General features: G+C 38.1%; 5 protein-coding genes across 19 annotated transcripts in view; 4 read left to right on the top strand and 1 right to left on the bottom strand.

Moving 5' to 3' along the window:
* The window catches only part of LOC117212207, a 91,993-nt gene extending 77,811 nt beyond the window's left edge, over positions 1 to 14,182 (top strand). For 5 of the 10 annotated variants that reach the window (XM_033456779.1, XM_033456777.1, XM_033456776.1 and 2 more), the window contains 5 exons: positions 9,565 to 9,705; positions 9,785 to 9,925; positions 11,334 to 11,394; positions 11,711 to 13,047; positions 13,124 to 14,182. In XM_033456779.1, coding sequence (XP_033312670.1) covers positions 9,565 to 9,705; positions 9,785 to 9,925; positions 11,334 to 11,394; positions 11,711 to 13,047; positions 13,124 to 13,549 — 2,106 coding nt within the window. In that variant the 3' untranslated portion in view covers positions 13,550 to 14,182. Of the gene's footprint in view, positions 1 to 8,121; positions 8,590 to 9,564; positions 9,706 to 9,784; positions 9,926 to 11,333; positions 11,395 to 11,710; positions 13,048 to 13,123 lie in introns of those variants that run through there. The other 5 variants (XM_033456782.1, XM_033456781.1, XM_033456780.1 and 2 more) reach the window with 3 other exon arrangements.
* A 1,032-nt stretch (positions 14,183 to 15,214) lies between these two features.
* On the bottom strand, positions 15,215 to 18,039 carry LOC117212210 (glucosidase 2 subunit beta). The gene is made up of 2 exons (XM_033456794.1): positions 16,867 to 18,039; positions 15,215 to 16,784 (listed from the first exon to the last, which is right to left on the bottom strand). Exons 1-2 carry the CDS (start codon positions 17,813 to 17,815, stop codon positions 16,105 to 16,107), a joined length of 1,629 nt encoding a protein of 542 aa, XP_033312685.1. The 5' UTR covers positions 17,816 to 18,039; the 3' UTR covers positions 15,215 to 16,104.
* Positions 18,040 to 18,286: 247 nt separating this feature from the next.
* LOC117212209 (OTU domain-containing protein 7B-like) lies at positions 18,287 to 22,322 on the top strand. 6 transcript variants are annotated; one of them, XM_033456787.1, is made up of 8 exons: positions 18,287 to 18,550; positions 19,344 to 19,584; positions 19,668 to 20,086; positions 20,168 to 20,539; positions 20,616 to 20,929; positions 21,008 to 21,166; positions 21,244 to 21,316; positions 21,376 to 22,322. In XM_033456787.1, the coding sequence occupies exons 1-8, from the start codon at positions 18,470 to 18,472 to the stop codon at positions 21,475 to 21,477; spliced, it is 1,761 nt and encodes a 586-aa protein (XP_033312678.1). In that variant the 5' UTR covers positions 18,287 to 18,469; the 3' UTR covers positions 21,478 to 22,322. The 6 variants fall into 6 exon arrangements, with proteins under 6 accessions (XP_033312678.1, XP_033312683.1, XP_033312684.1 ...); XM_033456792.1 differs by having other exon boundaries at positions 18,290 to 18,463; XM_033456793.1 differs by having other exon boundaries at positions 18,491 to 18,582.
* Positions 22,323 to 22,909: 587 nt separating this feature from the next.
* LOC117212228 lies at positions 22,910 to 23,788 on the top strand. The gene is made up of 4 exons (XM_033456832.1): positions 22,910 to 22,946; positions 23,035 to 23,203; positions 23,306 to 23,539; positions 23,626 to 23,788. Exons 1-4 carry the CDS (start codon positions 22,910 to 22,912, stop codon positions 23,786 to 23,788), a joined length of 603 nt encoding a protein of 200 aa, XP_033312723.1.
* Positions 23,390 to 26,701, top strand: LOC117212192 (glutathione S-transferase C-terminal domain-containing protein homolog). The gene is made up of 2 exons (XM_033456752.1): positions 23,390 to 23,539; positions 23,626 to 26,701. The coding sequence occupies exon 2, from the start codon at positions 23,855 to 23,857 to the stop codon at positions 25,514 to 25,516; it is 1,662 nt and encodes a 553-aa protein (XP_033312643.1). The 5' UTR covers positions 23,390 to 23,539; positions 23,626 to 23,854; the 3' UTR covers positions 25,517 to 26,701.
* The last annotated feature ends 90 nt before the right edge of the window (positions 26,702 to 26,791 follow it).

Genomic DNA, 26,791 nt, shown 5'->3' with positions numbered 1-26,791 from the left:
GGATAGGTGTTTGATAGGTGAAACGATCGAGCATATTCGCCTAATGGATGTCCTCGATATGTTCGTTCAATCGACCGTAAGAGTCGCTTTCTTTTGGGAGACACGTGGACGATCATTTAGCGTGAAGAAAGTCTTATAATTCGTCTTGTAATTAAAAGTAGGGTAATCTGAGGTAAAACGATGTTAAGGGGAAACAGCTACAAATTCTTTCTTTTCACATTTTGTACCTACTTACTAACACAATGCCTTATTTTTCAATCTAACAGTAAGCAAACGAAATACTTTTGAAGTACCTGGCAATTCTGCAATTTTCATTTTACCGGAAGCCTATCAGTTTCTCATCTTGTCGCAATTAAAACGACAAACGTGAATCGGAAAAATATATATCGTTTGACCATTGCATCTTAACAAATAATATTTAGTAAACGTTATCATCCGTTGGACCTTATCTCGTCTTATAATTTTTATTTTTATCACAATTTTTATCACAAAATTTGCACAGTACACAATGAAATTTCGCGAAGACCCTTTCCTTTTTATCAATGCCGTTTTCGACATTTTTTATTTCGTATTAATAATAATATAATAAAATATTACAATAGTTGCTTGTGCTTAACTATTTTTATAATTCGCTGCAAAATTTGTCCCGAACAAAATTTTAACGAAAAAATTGCTATTCCCTAATGCCTAAAAAATATTAATTAAAACAATTAACTAACTATATATACTTCCATCGACGGTATTCGCATTAAATAGATCGACATTCGTAAAAATCTATATGATCGACAGCATCAATTACGAATATTCGATGAACAGATTACGAGTTGATCGATCGTTGATTTTGGCGCCTGGGCGCTACCACAGTTTCGCAGGATGCAAAGAGGGAGCGAGATTCCAGGGGCGCGTTGAGGAGGGAAAACGAAGCAAGAAGGGAAGGGGAAAAAGTGGAAAACAGGGTGTACAGCGGCAACGTTTGATCGTTGAAATAGAGGGTCGGCGCGCAATTAACCGGTCGGTATGACGAAATGGCACGGCTCGGCCCCGTGAGAACTAGGCGAGTCTTAAATCGTATTCCGCGTGCGTGTCACTACGCCAGGGCGAGTTCTCTTTCGCTCGGAACGAGTTCTTGAGGACGCGCTCGTGGCGTGACCGAGGTCGCAAGAAGAAAGAGAAGAAAACTACGGCGCGTTCGCGGTAATCGCTCGTGCTCGCGGATAAGTGGCCGTCGCTCGTGAATTCGACCCGGTTGTCCTCGCGTTTCTTTTCCTCATCTTCGCGATATCCCGTGAAACGACGTTTAGAATCGTTTCGGCTCGCGATTCTTTGTTTCCTTCGCGCCTTTTGTTCACGCTCGTTTCTCAATCCGTCCAATTACAGAGGAAAGAAAAGTGTCTGTTAAACAGCCAATTTGTCGCCGATTCGTGCCAGGTTGCACAGATTAACACGTTTACTACGTTTTATCTTTTGGAAAGTTTGGAAAGGTCGAGTTTTATTCAGAGAGATAAACATCATTGTACGGAAATGATCCTCTTGTAACACGAAGATCGATATCGCGGGGGGAAGTATCAGCGGAAAGCAAACGTGTTATTAGTTTCTCAAAAAGCGACGTAAGAGCGTGATAAGCGTATACGTGTGAAACTTAACATTTCGTTTCGAAGAAATCGTACAAATACAATTACATATATTAATAATGTTAGGAATTCAAAGAAAGGTAATTGCCATGTAAAAAATATCCTAAATTTGCTGTTCTTGATAAGAAGAAAGTTTTCATCGCGTTGATAAATTACGTAACAGAATCACACTTAAAACCCCCAAATTATCAGAAGATAATTTCGCCTGACCTAAAGTCTGTTATATAATTTTCCTACAATTTTTACACCCCGTTTTATCTAAACTATTATCCAACGGCGTTGATCGAAAAACCAACGTGACTAACATCGAACAAATTGCAAAGACTGTACATGCGAAGCAACGGAAACTTACTTGGAATTTTATTTTCCGAGCGTTCGAGTAATAAAAAATATCAAAAAGTTGCGCGCGCTAACGTAGGAAGAATGCGAGATCGGTGCAAAGCGTGCAGTTATCTGTTATCGGTTTTCAGCGAACCGACACGATAAGTGCAGTATTGTAGAACGAACGCAAGAGGTTCCGCAGTGAAATCATCGAACGTCCACGCTCCTGATTCGTCGCGGTATGATGCATTTTCACGCGAGCCGTGGATCATTTTCGTGCTCCTTCCTCGACTAGTCTACTCTCTTTCCGCGTATTTTTTTTTTTCTCTCTCTCCCTCGCCTCGCCCCTCTCTGCATCGCGCGACAATGGCACGGAAACGCGAGCACGTCGCTCGTAGCGTGGCGTGCCAGATTTCCAACATCCTGCCAACCTGCTTCAACATTCCGGATCGAACGGTCGGCCTTTGAATTTCAAAGTTTGAACGTACAACACGATTCTAATCTCGTATGGGCGTGCGTTTTCACTGTGAAATATGAAGACGTTGATTTGTAAAGGAAATTCCTGCGAAACGTTGAATCACCTGATAGAAAGCGAAATTGGTCGACCAGGGTTCGTTAATGAGACGTACGGTTGCAGAATCATCGCGCCGATACGATACGAGTTTCAGTGTCGAGAATCTACGGTTTCTTCAGTTTCTTCGATTTGCCTTACTTTCCATTTCCGTGAAAGCCGCGCTCGTTTTCCGCGGCATCGGACGCAGCCGATTACCTTCCAGCTCGAATCTTCGCGGATCAACGAGCGCATACGGATAAAAGAAAATTTCGTTAGGTGCAGTTTCTTATTAAAAGACGTCCACCGCCGGTTATACGCGTCAAGCTACTAATTTCTTATATTTGGAGTAACGCGATAAATTACGTTTTCTATCTTCTACAGGCAAGCAGTTTTATGATTCAATACGATGTCGATTGATCGTGCGTCGTGAAAATTGTCTCGTTATTCGGTTTTCAAATTAAACGTGTTTATTCGCATACTCTTGCAGACAGTTTTAAAATATCCTCGTTATATCAAAATATCGCTTGTCTTAAAATAGATTTCGTCGACTGATCAGCCATCTTCTAAACACGTGGATATATCGTATCGAACTTCTCCTGTTTAGTCACGAAGTAACGTCAAAATCAAAAAACCAGCAAAAATACATTTGTCGCGATTTGCTCCCCTAATCTTCATTTATCGTAAAAGTTATTAATTTCTATCATCTGAAAAAATGCAATTCTCCTATAATCTCGTCCTCCCGTAAAAGATGATACCTTTCGTGATAAATTGTTTCCGCATGTACATCGAACCTAAACTCGATAAAGATCGATTTGAAATTTCCACTGGCAAAGGAGTCGAGGCACTTGAAAAAAAGCGAAAGATTTCGGTTAATCGCGAGGTGTTTGCTCGCGTGAGCAAAAGTAACGGTGCGCTCACGAGCGATAAAGCAAATTGAGAATGATGACACAATAAGATACGCGACTGGCCAACTGGCATGGAAGAAGGCAGCTCGTGGACCACTGAGATCGATCCTGGATCGGATCTTGGTAACGACGAGAAGATGTGGAGCGTCGATACATCCGACAACCGATCTAATCTCAGACTGCTGCAGCCCTGTTATCGTACTTTTATCGTTAGTTTCGCGTCAACGTCCAGCCAACGCGCAACGCTTGCCTCGTGCTAGTAATCTTTGATCGAGAAACGCGAGAAATTGCCCAAGAATAACAAGCAGCAACGTTTCACGTCTGTGACGGTTAATTTTCATCGGAATATATAGTGGCGGTTCAACTACTGAATCGTCCAGTGATAATAAATAATTGTGGATGTCAGTTTGGTCGATAATCTCCGTAGCAACGAATAGTAACGACAACGCTCGGGTAGTTCGATTCATCGCCTTCGTTCCCCTAACTAACTACGAAATCGTAGGCTTTCCCTTGATATTACGTCTTGTCACGTAACGTACATGTAGGGTATGCGACGTTTCTTTGAAAATAAACGAAGACCACAGGTGAAAGACACGATGAGTCATATTTTTCATGTTTTACGGAAGAGCAAGTTTTTACTTTCGATATACATCGTCGACCAATTTCTCGTCAAAACTGTCTTTCCATTCGATTCTGGCATTATGGGAGTACGTGTTTTCGTAGTTTCTCTGAATATTTACAAAGTATCGATCTCTCTATCGTGAGAAATGGACAAATATTGAATAAAGACATTTCGAGGAGCATAGTTTCATTATTCGATCTAACAAAACGTAGAAAATACATTTAGCGAATTTCTATTATCGAAATTGTTCGGTCTTGCAAACTTATCTTATTCAGCGACTTGTCGGACAAACGAGAAACTACTGTACCTTTCTACAAATATATCGTAGCAGGTGGAAAGCGAATCGGGCGAAAACGTCGGATTTTCTACAACCACAACCAGTCTATTCGAATAGCTGCAACACCTTCGATCGGCCGTTATTGCAAAATCACCGGTGTTTCAGTGCTCGGTCACACCTCTACCACCTGCACGATCTGTCCGCTTACATTCCAACCGGATACGCGCGATGTTGGTGCGCCGCGGCGCCGCCGGGTCCGGCGGAAATTACGGAACGTAATAATTTTCCACGAGAGAAGAGAAAGTGACGTCGGGACACCGTGGCGAAAGAAAACTCGAACGACGTTGCGCAACCGTTTAATAAACGCACCGGTTCGCGACCTGCTCGAACTACCGATTTCCGCTCGAGCTAATAACAATCCGATTCTGCTTACTCGAACGGAAAATCACCGAGGAATTTAGTAGGATCAGAGTCCTACGGAAATGTGTGTCGCGGTTAGTAGGATGATCGGTGAATCAGCTGATAGAACGATCGCCGATAATCGTTTGGCGCGTTACCTTTTTCTCTCCGCTCGATCAATCAACCAGACATTTTTTGGTGGATACTCGGCCCGTGAATCGACAAGTTACGAATTGTAGACTTTGATTTTACAATTTGGAATTTTACATCAAACAGGATAACCGATTAGCTTGTGATTTGTGCGAGGGATAACTCGTAGCTTCTCGCTTTTAAAATTTCGCTAATAACATTGCCACTTCACTTGTAAGATATTTTGTAAATCCTGCAGGATCGAATTAATTTGCAAAAATCGCTAAAAAATCCCCGAATGTTGTTGTAGATTTAGACGTATCATGATTAAAAAGAATAATGTTATAGAAAGCATGGTCCTTCTAAAAACTATTCACAACTCGTACGAAAACGATGGGATGGAAAATTATGAGAACTGTGTTCGGTGTTCGTCGCAAAGTGATATACTTTTATAAAGCAAATCTAGATTTTTATAACTGGCTTTTATATATTATTTATGGTGTGGTATAAACGGAAACACGGTGCAGTGCATAAGGATGCGTTATAATCTTGCAATTCTTTACGAATCTTCTTCCCGTCTTTCCCAGTCTTTTACGAACACGCAACGCATTATCTGCAAGGATTTCCTGTGGTGTCAGTTGGTGGAATAAAATCAGGGATGTGTCGTCCAGTAAGCTTTATCGTAGCTGGGATACGAGGATTCCTAGTATCGCGTAAATTCAACCGATAAAGTAGGTCGTGTTAACACGGATACGGTTGTTAAGGGGCAAATCGATGAATACCAGAGTCTTTACGAATCGACGTGATATTTTGTAAGAAACGAACGATATCAGTTTCATAATAGTTTCATAATGAATTTAACTTAATTACTAGTAGTGTGCGTGTAACTCTGATGTAAAAATTGCCTGCGATTAGTTGGTTAGATAGCGATTCCGTAGTTTTCATTTCGAGGCCCATTCTGCAAGGCTGACCTAACTAAATGACGCAATCTTCGGAAAAAAACTGTTCTTTCAAGTTTTTATACGTTCTCGCATGGTTATTGGGTTGAATTATTTGATCGAAGAGCGGCGGATGTGAGCTCGGCAAAATCCAGGCCAAAGATGTGCCCACGTCGTGCGCCCACGATGTTTACCCAACACCTTTTCTCGATGAAGAGGCGCGAACGTTGCTGTTGCCGCGAACTCTCTTGCATGAGATTGCGTATTCGATCTATCCATACGCGAAAAGCACGGCGAAGCAGCAAAATTCAAGTTCCATTCGAACGCGTCGATCGTCGTTTTTAGATATATTGGGTTGGCAACTAAGTGATTGCGGATTTTGTCATTAGGTGGTATTGACAAAATCCGCAATCACTTAGTTGCCAACCCAATAGTAGAACCTTTGTCCGTAACTTGTTTATAGGAACAAGTTGATCTTCAGCCTCAGATCTACGAACTCATAATCGAGCCTCTGTTATATCAGGCGAGATTGAGTATAACTTCAATTACACAAGCGCGTTATCTTATATTGACTACGTTACATATAACTGATATACACTAGTTAACAACAGTTCTATTAATTTAATAAATTTGTAGCATCGGTATATGAAGATCAGCGAAACGTATAAATAAATGAGAAACTAATAATAAGAAGCTACCTATCTAACGAAACTAACGATATTCATTACGTTCTTGTAGAATCAATAAATAATCAGAGCGACAGTAGACAGGCTCAGGAAAGTGCTCGAACACTTTCGTACACATCTTTTATGAATATATGTATTATATGCGCTACGAAACATTTTGTAATTTCATCGGCGCTGTAACGATGCTCGTTTGAAACGAATCGAAATTAAACGAATGAGAAAGTCTATAGTTACAAGATATTTAATACGAGAAATCGTATGTAACACTTGATTATCTATTATGGTAATAAGTCTCGAATTCAGCGAGACTATCTTCAACACTTGTTACGAGTTTAAAATGGCTATTCATACGGCTGTTCGTATTAACTTTCTTCTAAACGTACGTTTACGGTACGTTTACGGTATCTCGTAACCTCTGTCTCATTGCCAATGAAACCATAAAATGTTTCTCATATAATCGAACAGTTAAAACAGGCGTGGAACGCTCACGCGACAAAACTCACTTTTCTACGTCGGATCTTAACGTTCGTCGAGTATAATCGACCACGATAATGAGACGGTGGTTATCTATTGTTTGCACGAAACAACGCAGGCAACAACTCAGAAAATGCGATATGACGTCCCGTACCTACTACGCATTGTGCGTCCGTGACTTTTCCCCAAGCCGATTATCTACCTGACGCACGAATCGAAACGCGGCAAGTAATTTCGTGGTGATTCTGTCGAGAGGGATCGTATAGAAGGTCGCGTGAGAAACGGTCCCCCAGAACCCGAGAGTGGTCGGAGGAAAAGGAGGACGAGCTTGGAGGCGGTCGTGAAATCCTGAGAAAAGCGATACGCTAACCGCGAAAACTAGGTAGGCCGAGGAGTTCGTTAACGCAATTAGGAACAAGCGCGATTGTTCTGGCCTGGAGAACGTGTTCTCAAGCTTCGATGGTCGAGGGGGGAATGATCGGCGTTTAGCGGTCGAAATTGTTCTAGAGGAAGACCCCATCGCATTGATAAATCGTTTGGAAAGTTTGCCTTCTTCGCGAAAGTTTTTTTTTTATAATAGGATATCGTAAAAGAAGATTGAGAAGCTTTTCGAAGAGAAAATCTATAAGTCTATGATAAACACGTTTATCTACGATAAACATATTTTCTAATCAGATATATAGTTGAATTATAACAAAATTCTCATTTATTTTATAAATGTCAGAAGATCGATTGAAAGTATACGTTTACGATCGTACGTATTAGAATACGATCAATATCAAAAAATCATTGACGTTTACAGATGAAGTATCGAGGAAACGATTAATCAAACAGAATTTTGTATCCGTGCAAGGTTGCCATCCGATATATACGAAGCCAAAATTTAAATCGTAATAATTATGTCTCCTGCGATATTTTCTTCCGTCACAGTCTAAGTTATACCGAACAAATTTAAGACGAATCAAATAAGAAACACGGTCTCCTCGGAATCTGAATATCGACGTCAATCGCGAATACTTTCGTCCTTCGCTGTACGTACCATTCTGCTACGAAACTCCTGGATTTTCTCTTCGACAGAATCTCGATTTCCGTAATTCTCAGCATCCCAGGAACGTGGCTCGAAAAATCGTAGGACCCTCGTCTGAATTCCCAATGAAATTCCAGAAACTTCGCTATCGATAACTCGAGCACTCGGCTGTCCTATGACGTTGTTCTCGCGGCAATTCCGAGATCGTCGTAGCAGCGGGAGTTGGGCCGATCCTGGTCGTCTGAGGTCGCGCTAGGATCGACAAGTATTCGAGGATCGGGCAAACCAATCGCTGGAATCATGGTGGTGTCTCACCGCGAGGGCAGCATCTCGTCGAACATACGGGCGATAATCGAGCAGCTGAATCTGAATCCGGTAGAGACGAGACGGCTTATCGACCGGACGAAACAGGATGGCGCGCGATGCAAGGGTTACCAGGGAGTGCAACCGACGGCGAAGATCAGCATCGGCGTGTACGGGTGCAAGGAGAAGGTCGAGTACGAGATACCCGCCCCGATTAGGCGCGTGTGCAGGTTGGAAGATCGACCGAGACCGAAACAGGAAACCGGCCAGCGAAAGATCCTCTGCTCGATTAACAATGAGGCTGCCGAGAACGATGCGGTCGAGGTAATCGATCAGGAAAAACTAGCCTCGGTTCGAACGTGTCCTTTCGTTGTTTCCTACCACTGTGTTAGCGGATTCGTGGAACGAAACCTTTACGAAGCTCCATCTTTTTATTTCGACGATACCAATGTTAGTTCGGCGTCATCTCTAATTGCTAATTCCCGATTATTGCAATACTGTCTTTGATCTCGTTGATCTACAAAATAATACAATATAACAAGTGGATTGCGGATGTTTATGTAACTTCGTATTTTTATGAACATGGCTTGAAGCATATAACGTAAACGGGTATCATATTTAGCTACCAAGTACTTTGGATATCTTACATAGATATCGTATATTTTGTTGCTTCTTGCATTTCTAAATTTCGCATAAATATCTGCAGTCTGACAACCAGTAACGTTGCGAATTCGTTGATTCTTTCGGAATTTTTGTTTCCAAATTTTTCTTGTGTCTATGTCGCGTGATTCCGTTGTGCACGGTGGCGAGTATATAAATAGAGAAAGTTTTCATACCAAGTTTAACTTAATTTAGTTATTATACTTATTATTCGGCATAAAAGCTCGCAAGCAGTACTATACTTATGATGCTTCGAGGTACAAGGAATATGTCTTTCCCGTCAAATTTTATTCCGTTTATTAGACAAGTGAATAATTTTCACGCGAACAATTGACGAGCTTCGCGAAACTCCACGAATCGACAAATCGCTCACACAATACATGCTAACTCCCTCGTAATGACTAGACTGCCAATGTCTAATTACAGACGTGAAAGCAAAGATTTGTTTCATTCGCTAAACGCTATAACGAATACTAATGCGAGATACAATATGTCCCACGTTTACGCTATTCTTTGCGTGTTTTATATGTTTCTGCATATAATACATGCGCCCTATCTAATTTTACAACTCCGAATCGCCCGCGAATGCATACACATCGTTAGTTTAGTAATAACGCGTTACGTAAATTTGGCTGCAAGGACAAGATCGAGGACAAGGAGTTCGGATCGATAAGATCGGCGTGCAAAATCGAGGATCGGCCAAGACCAAAGCCAGAGAGCAGACGTACAATCCCTCAGGCGATGAAAGAGCAATCCGTTCGAGCTGAAGATACGATCGAGGTAATCGATCAGATCCCGTGATTTTCACGTTACTAGAGACACGTTGTATATTATTCGATATGTTGCTCGAACGATGTAGGATAAAGCGGAGGATGAGTCGACAGGATCTGTTAGATCTTCGTGCAGGATCGAGGATCGACCACGCTCGAAGCCGGAAACGAGACAGAGGATCCCGCCGATAATCAAAGACGCGAGTCCACGAATCGAGGAGACGATCGAGGTAATCGATCGGCCGTTAATTACGTCGATCTTCGGTTCGGCCAGATCCGATAAAAAAAAAAAAAAAAGAAAGAAAGAAAAATCCAATCAAACCTTTTCTCACAATGACGTGACTAAGATTAGTTTAAGATTAATCTGTTAACCAGGCCATCTTTCGATCAGAAATCTGTACAATCATGGAAGTAGAAGTTAACGAGGACAGATCAATTTTAATTGGATTGATATACGACGTAATTTGTTTTTAATTAAAAGATACGGAATACTTAAGGAGGTATTTTAGATTGAGAATATTGTAGACCGCCTGGTGGTCTGTATAGAACCTTTCAGACTTTAAGATTTTTCCTTTTTTCAAAGTAACTGTAAAACTTTTTAGTACCATTCATTTATTTATGTTTTAAAATTAGTCGCCACGTTTTTCGAAGTAAATAAAATTGAAATTGATCGAGTTATAAGGTATTTAACGCGGTCCGTTAAAAGAAATGTATAATCTACTGGCTGACATTCTACTTATCTACATCGACAAAACTAAAGACATTCTTAATTGGCACGAACGTCATTACCACGTGAAACGAGATGAAAGAAAAGTATCACAAACGATATGAAAAATATTAACGATCTTTCTGTTTATCGAGATAACAAGCAACTTTGACATATAATAATTCACGTAAAATAATATTACGAATATTGCGAAATTCTTTTGCAAGCGTAGTTGTTGCTTGTATCTATACTTCCGGACAATACAGAAGTAGAAAAGCAAATTTTATTTATAATGTTCTACGCTAGAATACCCTTTTGAATAAAGAAATTATCATATCCAAGAGGCAATTGATTCAAGTAACAAATTACTTATTGTCCGGCTAATAGGTTGAAGTGTGTCAGCGGTAGAGTTAGACCGGCGACGAACAAAGAAAAGAGAAATTCGAGTTTCGTTTTACGAAACGAGCGTAGATTCTCTGATCGACTTGTATACCAGCTGTTTGCCGCGCGATTACGCTCTCGACAACGACGTGCCGCAAAACGAGGGGGGAACGGTAGCACGAACGAAAGGTTTTCCTGGTGAAGAAGTGTCTTTCGAGACGGCACCTGCAACCGGTTTCGAACGATCACGGTTAACTGGCCGCACTTGCTCGTCCCGATAGTGGTTAATACCGTTATACCCGGCGTTTTGCGAGCCCGCCTGCCGATGCACTCGGCTCAAAGGCCACTAACAGTGTCACGAATAATTCGTCTAGCCCGTCGTCGGTCTATTTTTATTAATTTTCTATTATTTTATGAATTTTTTAAATTCTCTGTAATCGGTCGTTGGCGTCGTATAATATTAATTCCGTATTTATTTTTTGATACAGAGTTTAACGACGATTAATTGAGTAAACGGTGTATTGAATTTATCTCTGAATTTTGTTTTCTAGGGCTCAAAATCGCCAAAGGACACGATCGATCATATTATACCTGTGGCCAAAGAAGATTTACGTAAGTGTCTAACTTAACGTTCTTATTCTTATTACGTAATTTCACAGACTGTCGGATGTTAATATAAATTTATATTTCTATGGACGCGAAGAGCAGTGAACTTAAATCGTATTATAACGCGTCTACCTAGGATTTTCAAGAGGATCGTGGTTGATCTTCAAGATTCAAATATTTCTTCGAAAGTTATCGAACTATTTCGTACTGTAATAAATAACGCGCAAAAATCCACAGTCTGTTCGTAAAACGTGATTCGAACGACTAGGTAGATAAAGTCAAATTTATTTTATTTTAACAAAACTTTCCATTTGTCCACCAGCGCAACTGGAAAGCGCCAGTTTGAACCATACAGCGGCACATCACCGAATTGCGGTTCGACCCAAAAACCGGAGGCCTCCGAGGCGTACTGGCTCTCAAGCTGCCAACACATCCACGTCGACGATCACGACCATAGCGGAGGATTCGTTGGACAGCTTGGACCAGCAAACGGTCAGCGTGAACAGCAATGCGTCTTCACCGACTGAACCGAAGAACGTGTCTATCACGAGGAAATCTTCGAGTAGATTGTCGCGTACGTCGGACATTTTCGAGCAACTGGAAGCTAAACTTCCTAGAAAGCCACCTAGCGTGGCCTCTTTATCCCCGGATAGCCTGGACGCCGTGACTGCCTCGAGAGCGAGCGTCGAGGTGAACGACGACTTGGAGAAGCAGCCAGAAGTTCGATCGATCGTCAGGAAAGCGTCGAATCGAACACCAAAGAATACAGAGATGTTCGAAGAGCTGGAATCGAAGCTACCTCGAAGGAGATCCTCCAACAGATTGTCGAAATCGCCTGACAGTCTAGAAGTGGCTCCCAGTTGGTTCTCCAAATCTACGGAAGGCTTCGACAAATTAATGGAGTACGAACAAGCGAAACCCGTGACTCGAAGACTGCTAAACCCAATCTCGAAGTCGATCGATCGCGTGTCCAAGTCTTCCGACAGCCTAGAAGCGATAGAGGCGTTAGCCAGCGACGAATCCATCGAACGTAGGAGGAGCAGCTTCGAGTTGCGCGCTCGCAGATCCTCCAAGAACATATCAAAGTCGTCGGAGAATTTCGAGGTTTTGGAGCAAACGCAGATTGGAACGGAGACTGTTCAAGAACTGCAGAAGAGGAGTAGCATTTCGGATATCAATCTGTCTCGGGGAAGAAGGTTATCAAAGAGTACGTCCAAGTCGTCGGAAGATTTCGAGAGGATCGAGATATGCGAGTCGAAAGACGAGGGGGAAAATATCGGAGATAGTTTCGGGAAATGCTGCAGGAGATCCTCGAAACGTATGTCGTCCGAAAGCTCTGACAATTTGGAGTCGGATGACAGATTGGAAAACAGGAGAATCAGAAGAACACCAAAAAGAATACCGAGCACCAGTTACGTGGACATCGTCCCAACGGACGATGGAGAGGAAGAGAAAAGACCGATCACGGTTAGGAAACCAGCCAGGCTTCAGAAGTCGTCTGAAAGCTCGGAGCTTGGCAGTACGGATACGTTAGATTCTGAGAGGAGGAATAAGTCGTCGGAGAGTACCGAAACTTTAGACAGTTTGGAGAGAGATTTGGATCAGGATAGAAAACACGAAGATCTCGCGGACGCTGTTGCGGATAGACGCGACAAAAATGTAAGTTTTTGAAAAAGTCGATTTTTGCTCGTATTAATTATTGATCGAGTAAAAAAAGAAATGTTTCTATTTTCAGGATCCTTGGACCAATAAACCTCTAATGACGTCGCATTCGGAACAAATTTCAATGGCGGACGGCACGGAGGACTCCAAATCCTTGATCTCACCGGACAAATTCTACTGGCGCCAATCATCGGAATCGAAGGAGAACATCGACATTCATCAATTATTAGCCATCACGATAGTTACCAGAATGGCCGACAACGGCAATAACCAACGAAGCTCTGTGATTTATCCTAAGAAGAAGCAACAGATCACCACGTCACAGCCTACCTCGCCAGTCGCTAAACAAGAAGATAACAAGATGATCTTCGACAATCTCCTCGTTAGTAAGAACGACGAAGATTTGCAAAACATGTTAAACGGCAATATATCCGAAGTATCCACGGACACGAAGAGTTTCAAGGAGAAACTAATCATGTTCGAGAAACTCGGCAAATGAACACTACACACATCTACACACGTAATTAATTAACAGGCACGCGTTTGATTGATTTCGCCTGTTTAATGGGAAAAAAGGATACATAAGAAGAGAAACTGGTCGAGACTATGCAAAGCCTTTTTTTCCTATGTAAACTTTTTTATATCTGGATTTCATTTGTAGACTGAATAAACTGAAGGAAACGAAATACGAACGAAAATGTTCGACTGGTTAAGACTATAAGATGGACAATAATGTAAATTATTTACTTCAAATTTTTATAATGTTTTTCATGAGGCGTATCTTCGTTTCTCACTCGCAAACACCAAAAAAAAAAAGAAACAAAGGAAAGTGGAAAGGTAATCAATATGTAAAAAGATTTTAAGTTGGTCCGTGGCGAGAAAGTTGTAAGGTCAACGTGTTTAAACATAATTACTGGCCGTAATTACTTGTAAATCGCGTGTTATTTAACTTGTTCCGTTGCAATCGTATTTTCTTCCTCCTTTTTTTCTACATGAAACAAAAATCACATACACGATAAGATTACCGGTCATAGCCGAATGCAGTATTAGGTGGTGCGCGATACCGCGAATCAATATACTCGCGTGTCGTGCTTACAAATTCTTCTCGTGTTAGGAGCTTAGTGTTTCTTGTTGTACAGTAGCTTAGAGTCGCTAATAAATGTCGTGTTTCGTTCCACTGTGTAAATACAAAAAGGAAAAACCCCATTGCAAAATTAGGCACGAATAAAAGGTATACGAATAAAGAGAATATATAAAAGATAATATAGAAAATATAATAGTCAACATGATTTAAGGAGTGTTTAGTTCAATGGCCAAGACGAGTCATTAAGCGAACACAGGGTATGTTGTTAAACGAAAACATAGTTCAATTATATTTAGAGATGTTGTGGTAAAATCTTTGGGAAATGCTGCCTTTCCATATCAATCTAGTAGTTTCTACGTGTCGACGTCAAACCACGCGAAATTGACAGAGATTATATTCTGTACTATTAGATATCTGATCTACTCTTTCCAGATTTTGAAGAAGCGATAATGCTTTAAGTTGTTTTCTTTTTGTATGAGTAATACGATAAACGAAATGTATCTTTTGATTTTAAATTGAAGATTGTACGTCTGAGAATTATAAATTCCACGTTGAGATCAAAATAATCTGTGTACGTTCAAAGGGAAACAGTGGATCATCGTGGGGTGAAGAAAAGACGTTAGAGCGTATCGTCTTCATCACGTAATACCGCGTGACAAGACAAGATACTTCTTTCCAGTCTTTTAAGTGCCTTAACGAAGTACCAAGGAATCGACTGGTTGCGGACATTGTTGGATAAATCGCGCAGAAACGTTTATCACTTTCCTCCCTATTGACCACCTCCCCTTTTAGTTTTCTAGTTAACTGTAAAAGTCTCAAACTCCAAAAGATACGCGTAGATTGTTAGGTTAATGAGACATAAATAGAGAATTGAATTAACCATCACTATAACGTATAAGAACTGGCATAATTGAAAGAAGAATATAAATAAATAAATATATATATAAATAAATACGCGTATATATAAATATAAATATATGTATATATACAATTATTATATAAATATATAATATATATATATATTTATATTTGTATACATGTTATAGTATATATAAATACACATAAATATATACAGGCATATAATACAGAAAGAGTAAAAGTCGCCCATTTTAATGTAAATAAAGCTGCCATCGTAATTACAGTTCGACAACAAAATTCTTTTCCTCTTTATTGAACCCGCATTCCGATGCGTCGATCACATACGCATCTTTAGAAAATTACAAAATATCTCGATACATTAAATACAGTTTTCTACGTTACACGTAGCAATTTGGGAAAATTTTTTTTCTCGAAATTTTCTTACAGAGTGTATATGTGTGCATGAGTGGTTGCTTCAGTTCATTTACTTCGGGCGAGAGTCTTGTAGACCTTGACGAAAATAGGTAGTCGCTCAACTGCGTGATGACCCAATGACCAGTGAAACAGCTTAGGTCGTTTTATTCGGACCAGTTCATAAAAATTCGTCTCGTACAAAAGGAGGAATGTATAACAGTAACACAATATTGGCAATTACCGTGTAACAACGACTTCTTATTCACTTATCACGAATATTAAAATGTCTCTCTACCTTTTAAGCAAACTGAGCTCGTTGATAACTCACGACCGCGTTATCTGCTACGAATTCTGTTTGTTTATGTATACAAGTACAACGACAAAGAGTTTCTAATGCAAGGACGAATAACCGATCACGATTTCGATACTCGATAAAATTACCATTACTTATCGTGCAAGTTTTGACTAGGGTCTCTTACTATAGCTTATCAGTTTCCTTTATCTTCAATAGTAAAAAACTTTGTGCAAATTTGCGAATGTTGTAATAACTTTTTATTTAACGCGTTAAACGTTCAAGGAACAAACTTGAAAATAGGTGAATCGCGTGGTCGTTATTCACCCTTGCCATTTTTATGTACCTTACGTTTCAAAGTCATACAATCGCGTATTAAATCCTGCACGTTTATGCGATATGAAATTTATAATTCGTCATGTGTATTAGCGGATTCCAGATTCGCATTGCATACAACTGGCGTGGAAAATTCCATAGCGTACTCGCACCGGCTAGGTTCAGTCACTGAAACTAGTTTATTTTCTTTACCACAGCTGAGATTGACAATGGTAGAACGCGCAGGTCCGTTCCAACAACTGAGGCCAGAGTCGTATTTCATCTTCGAATACCTTTGACCTTCCGGTCCGCTCCAATCGTTCCAGTGACCTAAGTTAATGTCGCTACCGCCAGATTTCGATCTCTGCGTCGCTCTCGAAAACATGCACAAGGTGTAAACATATTCCAAATTGGTATAATCGAAACATTCGCCGTCTAGAGGTATGAATTCATTGTCAACGCCGAAGTCACGATCTAATTTTTCTTCAAACTCTCTGATTTCCGTTAACAGTTCATTCACGGATTTTTCCGCTTTTTCGAAATTCTCACGTGCAGCTGTTGCTTCATCTATGAGAGTTTGCGTTTCTTCGTCATACTGCACTTGAGATTCCTCAGGTTTCAGCTGTTCTTTGCCTGCAACTTCATCTGCCTCTGTGCCATCAACTTCAACTTTTTCTTGCTCAGATATTTCATCCGCTGGCTCGTGAATCTCTCCTTCTTCATCTTCTTCGTCTTCTCCCTCCTCTTTCTGACTTGCTGGTTTAAACATCCCTGAAATAAGATATTAATACAATGCATAGTTCAAAATAGAAGTAAAAGAAATGTATCACCAACAGACAATCTCTTTATTAACCTTGTTCTAACATTAAGAGGACCTTTGCATTTGGCCATACTGAATCAATAAAATCTTGAAGATTGACTTCCTTCTGATTATTTAAGAAATACATTGCCTCTTCTTCGGTTACAACTCCATTCCCGTCTTTGTCAAACGTCACCCTAGTTTGAAGCTCTGCAATTGTTACAGTACCACTATTATCGGAGTCTAGTAGTTTAAAATAATCCTCTGCATCTGACTCGTGTAATTCTTCATCCTCTTCTCCCTCTTGTGCTACAGATTGTTCTGATTCAGCTGGCTTGTACTTTTCTAAAGCAGCTCTTTCGCGTTCCTCCGCTTGAGTCTTCAATAATTCCTTCTCCTTCTTTACAAGTTCTGCTTCTTCGTATTCTGAGCGTAATTTAACTAAGCGTGCTTGATAATCTGTCTTTAATTGTTTGCCTTTAGCAATCATTTCCATCCTTATCTTGTTACCTTCCCTTATCAACTCTTCTGCCTTTTGTTGCTCCAACCTGGCTTCCTTCCCAAGTTCATTACAATTATTTAAGCATTCCTTGCCTGAGCTATATTCGTCACTGGCATCGCAACAGTCGCAAACACCGTCGTTTACCCAGGTGGATGGTATATAGCGAGGCTTATGACCGGAATTTTCGCAGTAAAATGAGCCGTTTGTGCAGGCAGGCGTACCGGGCTCATCACTGCCATCCGCGCAATCACAATAATTATCATTTACATGTGAAAATGGTATTATTAGGCTTCCATCAAGGCACTGGAAGTCACGATCCGATGGATAAAGCGAACTTTTCGCGTTAGGTATCCCACGAATTTGCAACACCTTAGAACCGGCTACGTGGCCCAATAGAATCAACAGATTAACTGATAGAAAAAACATCAGGTGTATGCCGCAATTATTCATCGTGATAATATTCTTTCCGATTCTCTGTCCACTGTATAAAAATATTATCATCCACGGTAAACTGACAAACTTTTCCAGCAAAATCGACCAACTTTTTGAGGTTTAAAACGGACACGAGTACATAACACACACACTCGTGCACGCCTACTACATCGGCATGGTCGCGTCTCGCAACTTACGTTTAAGCAAGGTAGACGAACTACAATGTCGAAAAATGGTAACCTGTGGCGCTACAGTTTGCACGCGACTTAGTAAATCATGTTAAGGCGGCTTTTTCAGTTGCACAGTTTTCTGTAATCTTCCAAAAACACTCTCAATGAATAATGTTACATTGTCTACCGTTAGAAGATGTATAATTGCTTTTTAATAAAAAACAACGTAACGGAATATTAAGAAAAAGCAGGTGTTTATCTTTGGAACGATAATAATAATGAATCATAATGATTAATAATCCAAACCCCAAAAAAGTTAAAGTTAAAATGAAACAGCTATATGATTTTATATTGATAAAAATAAAAGAGAACGATGTAACTTGATAAAGGTCAATGATTAATTTTGGTGGTGTTTTCTATTAAATTATTCTACAAATGTGTTATACATATGTCATACTATATAGGTGGGCGGTACATGTGATGCGCAATGCTTGCTTTCAAGGTTAAATGCATTTCTAAGTAGCGACACGATATTATGTGATAAACGGTACGAATGAATTTCTTGTATTTCAAAATTGGTTACGTTATCGTGATCAGAATCAACTTGTCCATTGGTGGGCGGGAATGCAACTGCGTAAATAACAACAGTGTATCTCTTAATCCCTCGTTAATTAGACATGTGACCGATTTAGAGTTTCACGATGACTTCCGTGACGCAATAATAATAATTCGCTTCTTATTCTCTTTACTCTCCAACCAGTTACTTTCGAGATTGCGTGTTCTAGGTTATGTTGTGTTTGTATCAGCTTCTGTGCAGACAGATTCTTGGCCGTTTTCATACATTGTGGGTAGCCTTGTGAGATAGGGTTTAATACGAATACAGTGTAACAAAATGTGAGATAGTATACGAGCGGCTTGTGCATCGTAGTCCAATTAGAATACTATTTAACGATACTCTACCGCTACGCTCCACTTCACTAATTCGATATACGGGCCAAGGTTTGCACATTTTGAATAATGATATCCGATAGTGGCACATATACATACAAGTTCTTCGTATATATAATTCTATTTATATGTATAAATGTACATATATATACCGTCTGCTTTTTTAGTCACTTTTGATATTTCGTAATCATGAGGATTAAAATGCTTTCTCCTCGCTTTCTTTTCCTTTTAATTGTATTTATAATTAAATTTGTTATGTACATAACCATTCTATGTTTATTACCATACAAATGTCACCTTGTTCTATTTTTAAATACTAATATATACATGTATATTGTTGTGTAAAGCCATTTGACTGCTGCATTTTTGTAACTCTTAGTTGTATACTATATGGTAACTCGCATACATTTTCTGTGATATCTTTTTATCACTTTTGTAATTGTAACGTCATTAATTTTAGATGAACTGCTACTTTGTAGGTGCAAGAAGATAGTGTAATGAACGTAGGACTGTCCACGTACGATGGTTTGGAGAAAGAGACAAGTTCTAATAATGCATTGGAAAATGGAGGAGGAACTACAAAGAAGCTAGCCAGAGGTATATCTCGAGCAACTGAAAATGCTGCCATTGTCTCTTATGCTCGTTCTCAATTAGCAACTATAGAATCTCTAGATACTCCGGAGTTTACATTTTCACTTCCTGATCTAACTGTATATCCAGGTATTTTACTTATGCTCTAGTATAACCAGTTACAATTACTTTCTCTATTGTGTCTTAATAATTGAATGATACATTACACTTAGATTCATTTCGACAATTTTTGGAAAGAGATCTAATAGAAGGTGGGTGCTTAACTTCTTTGGAAGCTGCTGGTCGTTTAAATTGGTGGTGTGGGGGATGTAAAAATGGAAGTAACAGAGTTTTATGGCCTTTGGCAACATCAGGAGATGGCAATTGTCTCCTACATGCAGCTTCTCTTGGCATGTGGGGCTTTCATGATAGACTTCTTACACTCAGAGAAGCTCTGTATAATACATTGGCTAAAGGAGAATATAGACATGCTTTGTTTAGAAGGTGGAAATGGCGCCAAATGGGCTTAAATGCAGCTTCAGGTTTATCTTATACAGAGGCAGAATGGTTAACAGAATGGCAAACTATCGTAGATATGGCTTCTCCTATTCTCAGGAACCAAACTGCTACTTCCTACCAAAGTCTTGAAGAAGTATGTAAGGTTTCCATACTTTTTTCTAATTTTTCTGCAGTTCCAGATTTACCACATACTTATGCAGTTGAAACTTTATAGGTACATATATTAGCTTTGGCTCATGCTTTAAAGCGGCCTATAATAGTTATAGCAGAGACTATGTTAAAAGATGCAGAAGGTGTAGCTTTAGCACCAATTCCATTTGGTGGAGTGTATTTACCATTAGAAGTATCTCCGACACGTTGTCATAGAACCCCATTGCTTTTAGCATATCATTCAGCTCATTTTTCTCCTCTCGTTACGGTGGATGGAGCGAGTGATTTTGGAGATGGTTGTAACGAAGGTGTTAGTATACCTCTTATAGATCCAGATACAGGTCAACTACTATCAGTTTTATTCGCGGTAGATCCAGGACCTGATTGGGATTGGGAAGAAGGTTCACGAGACTTGTTAATTTGTCAACAAGATACGGTAATTAATCTTATCGATGACATAAACTATAGTTACAACGTACATTAAAATATAATTACTCAATATTGGTATTTAGATGGAAATTTTATTGCGGCAATATTTAGACTGCGAATATCAAAATTTCACATCGGAAGAAATCGAGAGACTGTCAGATACTGATGGTTCACTTTCTAAAACTGCGAAACAATTGCTTGGAGTTGCTAAACAATTCGGATCAATTGGAAAATCCGTTAGTAAAAGACTGTGGTCTATGACAAAGAGACCAAAGAGTTTACCAGTAACGGCCGGTGGACTTTCAACGGAAGGTTTGTTATGTGTAAGGATCAGAAGTAGACGTCATCAATATGTGGATCAGATGCTTCAGAATTACCTCCAATGTGCTCACGCAAGGTATAGCAATCTTATGTAGTTATGATAATTTCATTTTATAGATAGAATACGACTTCTAATCATTTTTATGTCATACAGATATCTCCAAGATCATAAAGTTGACGAGACTGGGAGCGAAATGAATTATGGTGCTGGCAAATCTAGGTTCTATACAGCCAGCGATCAAGACAGCCATGCAAGCGTCAGCAAATTGTTACCGACCAATCCGAATAAAGATCGTACACTTTATCTTTCAAGGTACTGAGATTAATATACCTCTCTATGAATTATTCTATTAGTTTTTGTGTGTATCGCATAAATTATTTTTTCCATAGATCTACTTTTTATAATGACCAACCATCAGTTTATAAACAGAGGCCAGAGTCATGGAATGCCAATAGTTTAGAGGTAAGGATTTAAATATTCATTGTAATTACGAAACTTGAATAATTTGAGGTTTTTCTTAGGCTAATGTCAAACAATGTCGCAATGAAGACTGTCAATTTTTCGGTTCTGCAGAAAATGATTACTTCTGCTCACAATGTTGGGCAAACCAACTTTATCGTTGAGAAATTGCTGGTCTCAACGATACATGACAATAACTCTTTAATATTGCTCGAGTTAAATGACATATAATCGGAGTTAGGTATAACACTAGCCATTTTAAAAAGTTGCTTAAAAAAGGAAATTGTCTCGCCAGATTTTCTACTTCCTGATATGTTAATTCATTCTATTTAGTTTTTTATTTAAAACTAGGCAACATACCAGTGATTCTCGTATATCGTGACAATAAAACGCTTTCTCTTTTAAGAGCGTATGCGCATGGTCTAATATTGCACTTGTCATTCAAATTTTGTTCACACATATTTATCGTTATCTTTCTTTATTTATTACTATTCATCTTTCCAAGAAGCATATCAGATATACAGGGTTTATCTGTTTCTGAAACATATATACATACATATATATACCACAGCTTAAAAGTCCATCACATAGCTTATAAGACCGAATCATATTAAATAAAAAAAGTATTATATTTTCGCAAATAACGATACGTCACTATTTTCATGACAAGTAAACAATTCCTAACTTTTTTGCACGTGCCTTCTATCTTGCATAATACAGAAACAAGTATACAAGCATAATGATAATACTCGATTTTCAACGCAATGATGAAAATGCCATTTTCTGTCGCAGCTATTTCTATCGCTTTAAATATACATAATGCTTTGTATAAATTGATGGCGCTTCACTTATTTACTCACTGCTTCAGTGTGTCTATCTAAGAGAGCGCGGGTTTGATATTTAATATTATAATATTAAATTGATATCAAATCATTCATTGTATTCAGTCTCGTTGCCTGTTGGCAATTATTTATGTAAAATTGTGTGAAAAATAAAACATATTTTTATATTTTGGACCTTTTTATATTTCCCTGGTATCTTATGAATTATATATATATTTTGTATTATATATATTTGTATTATATATATTATATTATATTATATATATTTGTATTATATATTTGTATTATATATATTTTGAAATATGAATCGTTTAAAAAAAACTGAAGATCTTGTTATGTTTTTGACGGTCTGTATATGTACGTAGATTGCATTATATTTTTAATTTATAAAGCGAATAAATATAGACGTACTTCGCCTACAATAGTGAGAAATGCACATTTCCCCACTCGCTGCGTATATGCATATAACTCCCACTAAAAAAAATGTATGTATAATTCTGCCGTTTCACTGCCAGAGGTGGTAATTCATACAGCGTATTTTTGGCTGAATTTTTCCCATGTTCGTCGACGACAGCCTACTCATCTTTTGATCTATAACTACAGGTACAATTTCCTCTTTGGTGGCTACTGAAATCAGGGGCGACAATAGAACTCATGCTCGCATACCTCAGCAGTGATAAATACAAAAGCTGTTAGTGATAATATACCGACATCTTGCTGTTTTACCGATATAATTACTAACGAGTCGCCCGTGATGATTCCTATGTTCGCCGTAGGAAATTGCAGAGGGCGTAAGACACACTCTGTTTTTTTGACTGGCCGGTATTTCATACCTTGATACACGAAATTCCTTTTAATGTCATGTCATTCTATCTTTAGCCAATGGTTTTGGCTTTATTTACGAAGGTTTCTCTAAAAATTTTATTTACTTCTCACATGAGTCACGTAAGCTGACCGAGAAAGCTGAAATTCATGACATAGTGTACCTCGAAATGATCGAGTTATGCACAAAAAAGAGAATGTTAATTGGTATAACACTATTAGGAGGGTTAGTTTTTTTCTATAGTTCTTTGTCTATCGCTGTGAATATTAACATACCGTTAGTATGGTTATTATAAACGTATTAATAACATTATATTTTTTATTCTAGATTAACAATACTGGTATTAATTGTTGAAAGCCATTGGACAGAAAATCCCAATAAACTTTATTTAGAAAATTTTGAAAATAATACAAGATGCATTTCTGGAGATGAATATGAAGTAACATCAGAATGTCATCCATGTTCTGCTTTTGAAATAGCAAGTAAAAGCATTGATGTATGTGTTTACGCCAGATACAAGGAAGTTCTGAAATGTAAAAGCGGAGAGGCTATAACAAGAAGGTAATTAATTTTCTATACCCTTGATAGTTTTATGAAGAATTGCATAAATAATATTGTAGTAAACATAATACATATATGTAATTCAGTTGTGACAGGGTAGCTTGGTTAGAGGAAAGAGCATTTTGGAAGTTTGAGACAGTTATGTTCCTTTTGGCATTAACTTCCTGTATCAGTGTTTATTGGAGAGAAAATGTCCTGAGGCAAAGGATAATAAGAAAAGTAGCCAGGCAACTGAGAGCTAGTGCATAGTATAATAAATAACATTTTTTATTTCTTTTATTTGTGCTTTTATGATATATCAGGAAGTTTAAAAAAATGAATGAAGTTTATTTGGAAGTATATTCTTTGACAGAATTATGTCTAGTTCCAATAGAAACAATAATAACATTATTTACTGTAAAATACTGCAATTCTAAAATTAATATTAAGCTTGTACCAAGTGAACAAAAACCTCTTGAACGAGTATATACTATAAATATTTCCACTTTTGTTTATGAAGTTGTGGATATGAAGAAAATTCCATATCCGGTACTGTCATGTGATTTGCCAATTATCGTTATAAATAAAACTAGTTGCATCGCAGGGCTTTGTGCGATTCTGCGTGAAATAATCAAAGAAACCATGGCAGAATGTCCAACACATTACTGTCGAAAGTTATTAGGGTTCAAAGAATCCTGTTTAACTGCTTGTTCAGAATCAAGCGTCTGGACGAAATTTTGCGAGGTAGATTTGGTACTGACTGTAAAATTTCTACACATGGGTGATGCAAAACAAATCAAGTTACCTTCCAGCATGGCCAGATTTGAATATCACATGTCGCAACCAGCTAGGCTGCACAATCTGTATAAATATAAAAATATAATTTCACAAGATGGAACACCAGAACATACATATGCTGAAGGTTCGTACGTGACTCTAGCAGATATAATTATATTTGTTTGCACTCATATTTTATTGAGTGTATTTTCGAGCGAAGCTACAATGCAGCTTCTTCCATTAACCGTTAAATGGTATAAAAGAATGATCAAAGATCAAATTATACTCAACTGCCTCGAGTGTTTGCCATTATTGAAGAGTCAAGATATGACTAAATTCAATTACATGTTTCCTGATGTACCAAATCAAAGTCTATATAAAAGTGATCCGAAAAGATATAAACCGAAAAGTCGCGTTTATACGAGACAAGAAGATGTGGAGTACTCGTTGCGATTGTTCAAAGCCTTAAACATACAAACCAAACTCGACTTGAAACCATTTGGTGCAGAATTGAATCTTGATTGGTCTTCGGTACCGTATGACGCTACCGCAGAAGGTGGTGCCTTACCACTTGCGCGCTTAAGACGGAAACACGAACAATTACAAAATATGTGTAAACCGGTGATAAAGTTGGCAAAAGCGGGAGATGTAATAGTGGACTTTTGTTCTGGTAGCGGTCACTTGGGTATCTTAGTCGCGTACTTTCTGCCATATTGTACCGTTATATTATTGGAGAATAAAGAAAAATCATTGAACAGAGCCAAGGAAAGAGTGAACAAGTTAAAATTAACGAACATAAAATTTTATCAATGTAATTTAGTCTATTTTAAAGGACACTTCGATATTGGCATGTCGTTGCATGCGTGTGGAGTTGCAACTGATTTAGTCATACAACAATGCATCAAAGAAAAAGCTATTTTTGTGTGTTGTCCGTGTTGTTATGGATCATTACATAATTGTCATTATTTAACATACCCAAGGAGTAACATTTTTAAGAATGAAATAGATCAGGAAAGTTATATAATTCTTAGTCATGCTGCAGACCAAACACATGATGAGAAAAATGTTAAAACAAATCAGGGATACGAGTGCATGGCTATTATCGATACTGACAGAAAGTTATTGGCTGAACAATTTGACTATAGAGTGTATCTTTCGAAATTCATACCGAACACGTGTACACCTAAAAACCATATATTAGTAGGTATTCCTAAAAAATAAATTGTAAACGTCGAATGTGTAAGTTAATTAAGTTACATATTCATGACTTCTGCATTTTATAATGAGATGGGAAATGATGATCAATTTAGAAATTATTCGTGTTGGTCGAACGATTTTTAAATAAAAGCATATTTACTTACCTAAAAGATAAAGTGTTTTTTTGTCGGTATATTAATCATATCGGTCGATATAAGTACGAAATGAAGAATGTGTGTGAATCTGTGAATAAAAGTGTGAATTAGTTAAGTTACATCTTCATAATTTCTACATTTTATAATGAGATGAGTAATGATGATCAATTTAAAAATTATTCTTGTTGGACGAACGATTTTTAAATAAAAACATATTTACTTACCTAAAAAATAAAGTGTCTTTTTCTCAGTATGTTAATTATAACGCTCGATATAAGCACGAAATGAAAAATTATAATATTTAGCTTAAACTATTAACAAAGTGCGTTAATATTGTTGCGCTAGTTTTATTAAATTGTACGAAGAGATTTTATTGGTATGTACAAAAAAAGGAGGAAAGAATTATATAGTATATAAATTATCAGTGTTATGTCAGTGTCTTACACAGTTGTTTCATCTATTATTAAGTAGCTAAGGACAACATGAGAGAGACAGAAATGAAAAAGGTTTTACCTTTATGTAAATATGTTATAGGTATGTCAAGGAACTAGGGAATATTTACTTTTTGTTTGCTATATCACTACAAGCGCTGAGTATATGTTTCCTTTAGACAATATTGAAATTTAAATATTCTTTTGCTTTTATTTTACCGTTTAACATTTTTCAACACTTAATTTTGGTCTTTTAATAAAATGGCTAATGGAGAACGAAGATAGAAGTACCATTTACACATTTTATGTCTTTAAGATTGGGTTTCATGTACTATTTACAATTTCAGTCGTACGAGCACAGATACACTACCACAGAGTAGGTTAGCTGTATCTGGTATTCCTTTCACTTAAGTAGTAAGCTTATGTTTAATTAACTTCACCTACAAAGCTTCGTCCCCGTGTGAAAGATAATACTTAACATCAAGAGATCTTAATAACTGTTATAAGCTAAACTAACTTTGTGGATGTAGCGCAATGCACGTAGAAGTTTATAGACGTACTTCAGTACTTTTCTCAAAGGAATTTAATTATATTAATGAAAAATCATTGAAACTTAAGATATATCGTTCATAGAAAAAATTATATTCTATGTTTAGAAATCATGAATAAACAAGCTGTCCAAAGACCTGCCCTAAAACGTTACACTATTTCGC

Source organism: Bombus bifarius, unplaced genomic scaffold (assembly GCF_011952205.1).
Source record: "Bombus bifarius isolate JDL3187 unplaced genomic scaffold, Bbif_JDL3187 scf7180000008286, whole genome shotgun sequence".
In the NCBI taxonomy this organism is placed as follows: domain Eukaryota; kingdom Metazoa; phylum Arthropoda; class Insecta; order Hymenoptera; family Apidae; genus Bombus; species Bombus bifarius.
The sequence above is the reverse complement of the archived record's forward strand: the minus strand, read 5'-3'. Positions and strand labels throughout refer to the sequence as shown.